The following is a 12,349-nucleotide window of genomic DNA, read 5'->3' on the forward strand; positions in this document are numbered from 1 at the left end:
TCTCGAAGGTGGAGACCATCATACTCATGCAAAGCAATATTGACGGACAAGACACTGACAGTACCCTCAGGATAAAATCTTGCAGGATACGGGCTTTGGACTCCAGTAGGAACACTCTCTGCAGAGAGGTGTTGAAGATCACTCTCACCAACAGCAGGCGCTGACAAGGCATTAGGTGAGACTTTCCAAAATTCAGGATTCAGCTCTGATACTGAGGAACCTGCACCATGTTATCCAGGTGCACCTGCAATGTGAAGCCAATTTGACCTTCACGAGGAGATTGTCTCAATAGGGAATGATCGCTGATCTGACAGACTCCATTCGAAAGTGATCCACCCACAAACCGGTGTTGAAGGCCAAAGTTTCAAAATCGGGCAGAAGGAGCCGTTCGGTTTCCAAACAAAGAATAGGTTGGAGTAGAATCCCAGGGTCCGTTCCAACTCCAGAACAGTAACAATAATATCTTCTGAATGCAGAGAATATATGGCCCGGTCTAAAGCCACCCTCTTCTCCGTATCCCGGGTAAGAGGTGTTGTGAAAAAACGCTGCTGAGACGGACCCTTGAAGTCAACCCTGTAACCCCAGACCCAAGCATTGGAAGATGACCCCACCCACCGGTCCCTGAACTGGAACAGGCTTCCGCCTAGCCTGGACTGGAGTGGGCAGGAATGATCTCATCAGGCGCTTGGTTTCTCATGAGCCTTTGCTCCTGAGCTTCTTTTGCGCTTGGGTGCTGAACCCCTACTGGAGAAAACCTGCCTCTTGCAGAAAATTTCCTTTAGAGGACGCCCCGCAAAATTAAGCATGAAATGTACGAAACAGTGGACCTCGCTGCTATAGAGCAGCCACAGGAAGAAAAGTACTTTGGTATCTAATTCTGTCCAAAAAGAACGCCCCCTCTAAAAGGAAGTGCCTCCAAGGACCGCTTGGACTTGTTCCCAAGCACAGAGCCATAGGGCCCACCAAGCAGGGGTTGGCCCTAGTAGAGACCCATGGCACCACCTGAGCCCTGTGCTACACAGCCTCACAAACATACTGCCCTGCTCCCTAAAGTTGCTCCACCAACACAAGCAACATATCCTTGGATGAATCACCCCAGAGTCCACCGACAAGCCAGTCGGCCCAAGTCTCAATGGCTCAAGCCACCCATGCTGAAAGCAAATAGGAGGGCGGATAACCGCCCCAGATCCAATAAAGAGAGACTTGAGACAACTCTCCAACTTCTTGTCCAGTGGACACCGAGCCCTGAACAAGAAGGGCTGTGCTTTGCCATATGTGCCACCGTAGCATCTACCTTGGGAAACTGTTCCCACTTTGCCACATGGTCCGCCAGAAGGGGATAAAGAGTAGCAAACCTGTGAGGAACAGAAAACTTCCTATTCAGATTCTTCCAAGCCTCCTGAATAAGATCAGGAAAGTCCGAAGATGAGGGAAATGTAACAACCCACTTGCGAAGACGCTTGAAGGGACCCCCAGCCTCCACCAGGGTGTCCAACTCCAAGCAGACAAGGACCTGCCGGACCGCAGCAATGAGATCCTCAAACCCCTGACCGAGGAATAATCGTCCTTCTCTTCTTCCAAATCAGAGACCTCCAAAACACCCTGGATGGGCAGAAGACGTTTCTGGGCTGCACACCGCCAAGGATCCTCAAAAAACATAAAAAAAAAAAATGAGGAAACCTTTCTAAAACCAGAAGCTGTGTGTTCCATGGTTCGAAGACAGTGCGGATCAGGCACCGGCAGAGCCACCCCCTTCGGAACTGGGGAAACAAGCACTGGTGGTGAGGCTACATGCATGGAAGTGTCTCTAGTCTGCTCCTCCCGCTGAAGGGCAAGTAGATGCACCATATCGCAAACAGAGCAGCCGAGAGCCTATGCCCCCTCAACGCCAGCTTGCCACTAGGTCCCGGCAATCAATGTGGAGCGCCCAGAGTCTACCTGCCCACATGGAAACTTGTAACTGAAGAATTGAAACTTGTGCACATGTAAAAAAATAATGCCATAGTGACGCCCTTACCCTTGCCAGCCTTTGGCTTGTCCGTCATTAACCCGGCGTGGCACCGCAACATATGGGTGCAAATGGGCAATAAACACTTGTAGAAAGAAAGGACAATGTTTTTTGATAGTGGAGGAATGTGCTTACATTTTGCTATTCAACATAACGTGCACCAGACAGTTGTTCCAGACCAAGGTCCAATACAGACTACCTCTTAGGACATGTAACAATAAAGTTCTTCTGGGAGACACGTTTGCACCTCCATCTAGTAAAACAAACTTAAATTTTTGGAGTTATGCCCAATGCCAAAATGTCTCTTGTGTGCATTAAGTAAACAACATTCCCCAACCTATATTCAGCACCTAATAGAAATATTCAATTCTGCACTAATATAGAAATCTCTATGCTGAAAGTATAATAATGCACAGATCCTTGTAGACAGAAATGTGAGAATAGAAGCATCCACCAAATGAGTGTCCAACAATCACAATCCTGACACCTCCTTAAGAACTGCTACAACAAGTGTGTTATACTATAAATAAGTGCAAGCCATAATGACACAAGATTGCTCAGACTAGATTGCGGAGGTATGCTGCATGAGAAGTGAGATAGATTGCACTGAAGCTGCAGGGGCCACAACACACAAAGAGACTAAAGTATTGTTGAACATCCCGCCTGTTTGTGGAAGGTATTTTGTGTGTTGCAGCACAGCGCATGAATCAGAACTGTACAGCACAGGCATTGTCATGCGCATTTTAATTGCACCTCTACTTGCAACTGAGAAGGCATCTTTGACCAGGCATTTCGACATAGGATAAATTCAGTGAGTTAGCTTAAGCCTTTGAGATCTGTGTGCCACAAGTGTCAAAGGAAGTAGCACAGCCTCACATATCACTAAACTGTATTCTGCCTCCTATTGGGCCAGATGTACTAAGCCTGAAAAGTGATAAATATCACAGTGATAAAGTACCAGCCAATCGGCTCCTAACTGTCATTTTTCAAACACAGCCTGTGACATGACAGTTAGGAGCCGATTGGCTGGTGCTTTATCACAGTGATATTTATCACTTTTCAGGCTTAGTACATCTCCCCCATAATATGACCAATTTGTGCTTCTTCCTTTGATGTTGAGCTTGCTCATAATACAGACAATACAGTTAATAAATGAAACCTAAAATACCGTTCGGATAATCTCTGGCAGAACTTGCAGTGCTTCAAACTCCTTTACTTTACCCGGATCAACATCCTCCTCCAGTTCCCAGGTGCTCTCTTCATAGGACAGCGAACACCATTTCACCAGGTAATGTGTCACCTCCTGTGAGAGTAGAAGTAATATTAATGCAGGAAATAGCTAATACTGGACATAAAACATCAGAGTTTAAGGTATATCTCTGCATCCACCAATTTATAACTACAGTGATCTCTTAAACAAGTGGAATTTCATGTTGCGCCACATGGAAGTTATATGACACCACCACTATGTTCAATTACACTGACTCTCTACCTGTGAGTAAGTCCAGGCATACATTATGCAATTATCGTCCCAATACGCAGATTAAACTTTAAACTGGGCCGAAAATTGCTGAGTGCAGGCCTTGCCAACCTGTGGCTCTCAATCTATTGAGAGAATGCCCTGCCACAGTTTTGCCATTAGGGAATGCTAAAACTGTGGCAGGGCATGTTGGGATGTGTAGTTTCACAACAGCTGGAGATCCACAGGTTGGCAAGGCCTGGCATAGGGTATGGTCAGGCTTGAATAATCTTCCAACATGCCTAACTGATCCGATCATTGGTTGATCACATCTAGCAGTGTAAGCACTGCCAGCCACCCTATATTTTCCTTGTTCCTTCACAGGGGAGGAACCAGGAAATGTCTACTCTCCAGGGAAAGAAAGTAGATGTTGTGTGGCCAAACACTGTGAAATATATTAGAAGAATGTATAGCAACGTCATATAATGGTTTCACACTGTTAGATATCTATGCCCAGCATAGGAGAACAATAGGTAAATATAAACACTTTAATATTTTGCCTTAAATGCAGGTAATCCATCATAACCAGAAAAAGGTACAAATATAGGTCAAGTGCAAAAATGTTCCTCTGGCACTTACCTATAAATGCCTAATGTGTTTATTGCACGCTGGTGAATGTGCCATAACTAGTGGTTTGTGCATTACTTAAACTATACATGAATCTAGGAATTTATCTATTTTATTTCTCCCTTTGCAGTTCCCCATAGCCTTAAACAGGGCCGGATTAAGGGCCACATGGGCCTGGAGCTGAACATTTTCTAGGGCCTATACTGAGATGCAGAGGAGCTGTTACCAGTGCTGTGTGAGTGTAGCCCGAGTTACGTGTGGGTGTACACCCTGTACATCATGTGCCCCTTACATAAACATAGAAAAATGTGATAATTTTGTGAGAAAACTACAAAAACAGTTGTAATACTTATGATTTATGAGTGTTTGGCCAGCTGTCATCATCCTGCTGCCAGCAAGATGGGCCTATTTTTATGTGGAGGCCTGGAGCTGTAGCTCCATCTGTCCCATTGTTAATCTGGCCCTGGCCATAACATGATCGTTTGATTAATTTTCATCGTTAAGATTCCCTGCAAACAGAATACAATATTTGACAAATTATTATCTGTAGCCAATCTGTCACTTTATAAGGACTAATGCACTAACCTCTCCTGTATCAGAGTCCTTTGTGTGAGCCACTTCCAAGACTCTGTCCACCTCCACATAGTCTGGATTAAACATATCTTCATCTGGCTAAGGGAGAAAAAAATAAATATATTGGTCAACTAAAATTTCACCTGTGACTACTCACATCACAACGCTACCCTATCACATGAAGAGCTGTATTCATAAGTAATCATGTGACCACAGGAATGAACAGATCACTGCCTCACACAACATCAGCATACATATTTCTGCTGTAAACATTCTAGAAACCTGATGGAGTTAAAGATCAAACACAATAAGGTTGTCTAACCCTAGTCAAAGGTGCATTAAACTGTGAAAATGTTTTGTTGTTTGGTAACAGTGGTAATAATATATAATACATCATTTTGATTAACTAGGATAGTCTGCTACAAATTAAAGGGCATAATACATCATGTCAAATAATGTCACACATATCACCTATTATAAGAGTCAGAATAAGTTAGGTGTATAAGAAGCCCAGTGTGAGTCTCAGTTACTTGGGCCTCCATTATACTGATGATTCATTAGCTACAGTATTTATCACCTAGAACAGTGTACTTTATAATTATACATGGTGCATAGTCTAAACCACAAAATGTATAATTAAGACCAAAGTACATAAATATGTAATAATACAGACTGGAGCAGAGATTATTTTTTTTTTCCCCCTAATATTTCAAGTATATCAAAAATAAGAATTTACTTACCGATAATTCTATTTCTCGTAGTCCGTAGTGGATGCTGGGGACTCCGTAAGGACCATGGGGAATAGCGGCTCCGCAGGAGACTGGGCACATCTAAAGAAAGCTTTAGGACTATCTGGTGTGCACTGGCTCCTCCCCCTATGACCCTCCTCCAAGCCTCAGTTAGGATACTGTGCCCGGACGAGCGTATACAATAAGGAAGGATTTTGAATCCCGGGTAAGACTCATACCAGCCACACAAATCACACTGTACAACTTGTGATCTGAACCCAGTTAACAGCATGATAACAGAGGAGCCTCTAGAAAAGATGGCTCACTACAGCAATAACCCGATTTTTTGGTAACAATAACTATGTACCAGTATTGCAGACAATCCGCACTTGGGATGGGCGCCCAGCATCCACTACGGACTACGAGAAATAGAATTATCGGTAAGTAAATTCTTATTTTCTCTAACGTCCTAAGTGGATGCTGGGGACTCCGTAAGGACCATGGGGATTATACCAAAGCTCCCAAACGGGCGGGAGAGTGCGGATGACTCTGCAGCACCAATTGAGAGAACTCCAGGTCCTCCTCAGCCAGGGTATCAATTTTGTAGAATTTTACAAACGTATTTGCTCCTGACCAAGTAGCTGCTCGGCAAAGTTGTAAAGCCGAGACCCCTCGGGCAGCCGCCCAAGATGAGCCCACCTTCCTTGTGGAGTGGGCATTTACAGATTTTTGGCTGTGGCAGGCCTGCCACAGAATGTGCAAGCTGAATTGTACTACAAATCCAACGAGCAATAGTCTGCTTAGAAGCAGGAGCACCCAGCTTGTTGGGTGCATACAGGATAAACAGCGAGTCAGATTTTCTGACTCCAGCCGTCCTGGAAACATATATTTTCAGGGCCCTGACAACGTCTAGCAACTTGGAGTCCTCCAAGTCCCTAGTAGCCGCAGGCACCACAATAGGTTGGTTCAGGTGAAACGCTGAAACCACCTTAGGGAGAAACTGAGGACGAGTCCTCAATTCCGCCCTGTCCGAATGGAAAATCAGATAAGGGCTTTTACAGGATAAAGCCGCCAATTCTGACACGCGCCTGGCCCAGGCCAGGGCCAACAGCATGACCACTTTCCATGTGAGATATTTTAACTCCACAGATTTAAGTGGTTCAAACCAATGTGACTTTTGGAACCCAAAAAACTACATTGAGATCCCAAAGTGCCACTGGAGGCACAAAAGGAGGCTGTATATGCAGTACCCCTTTTACAAACGTCTGAACTTCAGGGACTGAAGCTAGTTCTTTTTGGAAGAAAATTGACAGGGCCGAAATTTGAACCTTAATGGACCCCAATTTCAGGCCCATAGACACTCCTGTTTGCAGGAAATGTAGGAATCGACCCAGTTGAATTTCCTCCGTCGGGCCTTACTGGCCTCGCACCACGCAACATATTTTCGCCAAATGCGGTGATAATGTTTTGCGGTTACATCCTTCCTGGCTTTGATCAGGATAGGGATGACTTCATCCGGAATGCCTTTTTTCCTTCAGGATCCGGCGTTCAACCGCCATGCCGTCAAACGCAGCCGCGGTAAGTCTTGGAACAGACAGGGTCCTTGTTGGAGCAGGTCCCTTCTTAGAGGTAGAGGCCAAGGATCCTCCGTGAGCATCTCTTGAAGTTCCGGTTACCAAGTCCTTCTTGGCCAATCCGGAGCCACGAATATAGTGCTTACTCCTCTCCATCTTATCAATCTCAGTACCTTGGGTATGAGAGGCAGAGGAGGGAACACATACACTGACTGGTACACCCACGGTGTTACCAGAGCGTCTACAGCTATTGCCTGAGGGTCCCTTGACCTGGCGCAATACCTGTCGAGTTTTTCCCAACGGTTTATAATCATGTGGAAGACTTCTGGGTGAAGTCCCCACTCTCCCGGGTGGAGGTCGTGCTGAGGAAGTCTGCTTCCCAGTTGTCCACTCCCGGAATGAATACTGCTGACAGTGCTATCACATGATTTTCCGCCCAGCGAAGAATCCTTGCAGCTTCTGCCATTGCCCTCCTGCTTCTTGTGCCACCCTGTCTGTTTACGTGGGTGACTGCCGTGATGTTGTCCGACTGGATCAACACCGGCTGACCTTGAAGCAGAGGTCTTGCTAAGCTTAGAGAATTGTAAATGGCCCTTAGCTTCAGGATATTTATGTGAAGTGATGTCTCCAGGCTTGACCATAAGCCCTGGATATTCCTTCCCTGTGTGACTGCTCCCCAGCCTCGCAGGCTGGCATCCGTGGTCACCAGGACCCAGTCCTGAATGCCGAATTTGCGGCCCTCTAGAAGATGAGCACTCTGCAACCACCACAGGAGGGACACCCTTGTCCTTGGTGACAGGGTTATCCGCTGATGCATCTGAAGATGCGACCCGGACCATTTGTCCAGCAGGTCCCACTGGAAAGTTCTTGCGTGGAATCTGCCGAATGGGATTGCTTCGTAGGAAGCCACCATTTTACCCAGAACCCTTGTGCATTGATGCACTGAGACTTGGCTCGGTTTTAGGAGGTTCCTGACTAGCTCGGATAACTCCCTGTCTTTCCCCTCCGGGAGAAACACCTTTTTCTGGACTGTGTCCAGGATCATCCCTAGGAACAGAAGACAAGTCGTCGGAACCAGCTGCGATTTTGGAATATTGAGAATCCAATCGTGCTACCGCAACACTACCTGAGATAGTGCTACACCGACCTCCAACTGTTCCCTGGATCTTACCCTTATCAGGGAATCGTCCAAGTAAGGGATAACTAAAATTCCCTTCCTTCGAAGGAATATCATCATTTCGGCCATTACCTTGGTAAAGACCCGGGGTGCCGTGGACCATCCATACGGCAGCGTCTGAACTGATAGTGACAGTTCTGTACCATAAACCTGAGGTACCCTTGGTGAGAAGGGTAAATTTTGACATGAAGGTAAGCATCCTTGATGTCCCGAGACATCATGTAGTCCCCTTCTTCCAGGTTCGCAATCACTGCTCTGAGTGACTCAATCTTGAATTTGAACCTCTGTATGTAAGTGTTCAAAGATTTTAGATTTAGAATCGGTCTCACCGAGCCGTCCGGCTTCGGTACCACAACAGTGTGGAATAATACCCCGTTCCCTGTTGCAGGAGGGGTACCTTGATTATCACCTGCTGGGAATACAGCTTGTGAATGGCTTCCAAAACTGTCTCCCTGTCAGAAGGAGACATCGGTAAAGCCGACTTTAGGAAAGAGACGTCTCGAATTCTAATTTGTACCCCTGAGATATCACCTGAAGGATCCAGGGGTCTACTTGCGAGTGAGCCCACTGCGCGCTGAAATTCATTGAGACGGGCCCCCCACCGTGCCTGATTCTGCTTGTAAAGCCCCAGCGTCATACTGAGGGCTTGGCAGAGGCGGGAGAGGGTTTCTGTTCCTGGGAACTGGCTGATTTCTGCAGCCTTTTTCCTCTCCCTCTGTCACGGGGCAGAAATGAGGAACATTTTGCCCGCTTGTCCACGAAAAGACTGCGCCTGATAATACGGCGTCTTCTCATGTTGAGAGGCGACCTGGGGTACAAACGTGGATTTCCCAGCTGTTGCCGTGGCCACCAGGTCTGAAAGACCGACCCCAAATAACTCCTCCCCTTATTAAGGCAATACTTCCAAATGCCGTTTGGAATACGCATCACCTGACCACTGACGTGTCCATAACCCTCTACTGGTAGAAATGGACAACGCACTTAGACTTGATGCCAGTCGGCAAATATTCCGCTGTGCATCACGCATATATAGAAATGCATCTTTTAAATGCTCTATAGGCAAAAATATACTGTCCCTATCTAGGGTATCAATATTTTCAGTCAGGGAATCCGACCACGCCAACCCAGCACTGCACATCCAGGCTGAGGCGATTGCTGGTCGCAGTATAACACCAGTATGTGTGTAAATACATTTTAAGATACCCTCCTGCTTTCTATCAGCAGGATCCTTAAGGGCGGCCATCTCAGGAGAGGGTAGAGCCCTTACAAGCGTGTGAGCGCTTTATCCACCCTAGGGGGTGTTTCCCAACGCACCCTAACCTCTGGCGGGAAAGGATATAATGCCAATAACATTTTAGAAATTATCAGTTGTTATCGGGGGAAAACCACGCATCATCACACACCTCATTTAATTTCTCAGATTCAGGAAAACTACAGGTAGTTTTTCCTCACCGAACATAATACCCCTTTTTGGTGGTACTCGTATTATCAGAAATGAGTAAAACATTTTTCATTGCCTCAATCATGTAACGTGTGGCCCTACTGGAAGTCACATTTGTCTCTTCACCGTCGACACTGGAGTCAGTATCCGTGTCGGCGTCTATATCTGCCATCTGAGGTAACGGGCGCTTTAGAGCCCCTGACGGCCTATGAGACGTCTGGACAGGCACAAGCTGAGTAGCCGGCTGTCTCATGTCAACCACTGTCTTTTATACAGAGCTGACACTGTCACGTAATTCCTTCCAACAGTTCATCCACTCAGGTGTCGACCCCCTAGGGGGTGACATCACTATTACAGGCAATCTGCTCCGTCTCCACATAATTTTTCTCCTCATACATGTCGACACAAACGTACCGACATACAGCACACACACAGGGAATGCTCTGATAGAGGACAGGACCCCACTAGCCCTTTGGGGAGACAGAGGGAGAGTTTGCCAGCACACACCAAAGCGCTATATATATATATACAGGGATAACCTTATATAAGTGTTTTCCCCCTTATAGCTGCTGTATTGTTAATACTGCGCCTAATTAGTGCCCCCCTCTCTTTTTTTAACCCTTTCTGTAGTGTAGTGACTGCAGGGGAGAGCCAGGGGAGCTTCCCTCCAACTGAGCTGTGAGGGAAAATGGCGCCAGTGTGCTGAGGAGATAGGCTCCGCCCCTTTTCCGCGGACTTTTCTCCTGCTTTTTTATGGATTCTGGCAGGGGTTAAAATTCATCCATATAGCCCTGGGGGCTATATGTGATGTATTTTCGCCAGCCAAGGTGTTTTTATTGCTGCTCAGGGCGCGCCCCCCCTAGCGCCCTGCACCCTCAGTGACCGAAGTGTGAAGTGTGCTGAGGAGCAATGGCGCACAGCTGCAGTGCTGTGTGCTACCTTGGTGAAGACAGGATGTCTTCTGCCGCCGATTTTCCGGACCTCTTCTGTCTTCTGGCTCTGTAAGGGGGCCGGCGGCGCGGCTCTGGGACCCATCCATGGCTGGGCCTGTGATCGTCCCTCTGGAGCTAATGTCCAGTAGCCTAAGAAGCCCAATCCACTCTGCACGCAGGTGAGTTCGCTTCTTCTCCCCTTAGTCCCTCGATGCAGTGAGCCTGTTGCCAGCAGGTCTCACTGAAAATAAAAAAACAAAACTAAAACTTTCACTAAGAAGCTCAGGAGAGCCCCTAGTGTGCATCCTTCTCGTTCGGGCACAGAGATCTAACTGAGGCTTGGAGGAGGGTCATAGGGGGAGGAGCCAGTGCACACCAGATAGTCCTAAAGCTTTCTTTAGATGTGCCCAGTCTCCTGCGGAGCCGCTATTCCCCATGGTCCTTACGGAGTCCCCAGCATCCACTTAGGACGTTAGAGAAATAATGAAATATTTCTAATATATCAAAGGAATTAAGAAGATACAAGGTCAGTCCCTGACTCATGTTCGCTTTTTTTCACACATGCAAAATACAGAATAGGGTTAGTCAATCTATTCCACTTAAGGTGGGTCCCGGAAGTGGCAGCGCCATTGGTCAGCTCCCCTCTACTGATTTTTCACTCTGACCAGGTAGTGCTCCTTACTCTGCTGTCTTTCCAACCTAAGGTGGCTTTTCTCTTCCATCTGAATCAAGAGACTATTTTACGCACTTTCATACTTCTGATTTGGATAGCACATCCTTCTTGGATGTTGTATGGATTCCTGTAGCCCGGACTGCAGCAGTTCAGAAGTCAGTCTTTCGGTTCTCTATGACAATCATAAGCAGGACTGGCCTGCATCCAAGCAATCCGTGGCTCACTGGATTACTTCTACTATTAAGTTTTGGGCGAACCAGTGATTAACCCTATCTGGATGCATTCTACTCTGCCCAGCAGACTGCCTCAGTTGAGCAGATTTTTTAATGGTGAGTAGAAATTAAAAAAACAAAAACTCTTTTTGACCATCCCCTTTAGATAAAGCCAATTAAGTAGTAAAAAGAAAAATTATCATACAATTAGCACATTCCTATTTTTTTTTTTTTTTTCTGTCTACTGCTTGGAATATTGAACAATGTATCAGAATTACTAATACTCTGCACAACTTTTTTACAGTTGATATGGTCACCTTCCTCACAGCCTCTTTTATGCTTCATGGTTTTCAATCTTTTCTAACCTCAAGAAAGACAATAAAAAAAATAAGAATTTACTCACCGGTAATTCTATTTCTCGTAGTCCGTAGTGGATGCTGGGGACTCCGTAAGGACCATGGGGAATAGCGGGCTCCGAAGGAGGCTGGGCACTCTAGAAAGATTTCAGACTACCTGGTGTGCACTGGCTCCTCCCACTATGACCCTCCTCCAAGCCTCAGTTAGGATACCGTGCCCGGACGAGCGTACACAATAAGGAAGGATTTTGAATCCCGGGTAAGACTCATACCAGCCACACCAATCACACCGTACAACTCGTGATATGAAACCCAGTTAACAGTATGAAACAACTGAGCCTCTCAACAGATGGCTCAACAATAACCCGATTTAGTTAACAATAACTATGTACAAGTATTGCAGATAAACCGCACTTGGGATGGGCGCCCAGCATCCACTACGGACTACGAGAAATAGAATTACCGGTGAGTAAATTCTTATTTTCTCTGACGTCCTAGTGGATGCTGGGGACTCCGTAAGGACCATGGGGATTATACCAAAGCTCCCAAACGGGCGGGAGAGTGCGGATGACTCTGCAACACCGAATGA

General features: G+C 46.4%; 1 protein-coding gene across 4 annotated transcripts in view; it reads right to left on the reverse strand.

Annotated features, from left to right (window-relative positions):
- Positions 1-12,349, reverse strand: part of CHD6 (chromodomain helicase DNA binding protein 6) — a 522,916-nt gene that overhangs the window by 235,611 nt on the left and 274,956 nt on the right. For all 4 annotated transcript variants that reach the window (XM_063960191.1, XM_063960189.1, XM_063960190.1 and 1 more), the window contains 2 exons: positions 4,680-4,766; positions 3,177-3,311 (listed from right to left, as the gene is read on the reverse strand). In XM_063960191.1, the coding sequence (XP_063816261.1) occupies positions 3,177-3,311; positions 4,680-4,766 (222 nt within the window). The remainder of the gene's footprint in view (positions 1-3,176; positions 3,312-4,679; positions 4,767-12,349) is intronic.

Source organism: Pseudophryne corroboree, chromosome 3, assembly GCF_028390025.1.
Source record: "Pseudophryne corroboree isolate aPseCor3 chromosome 3, aPseCor3.hap2, whole genome shotgun sequence".
NCBI lineage: Eukaryota > Metazoa > Chordata > Amphibia > Anura > Myobatrachidae > Pseudophryne > Pseudophryne corroboree.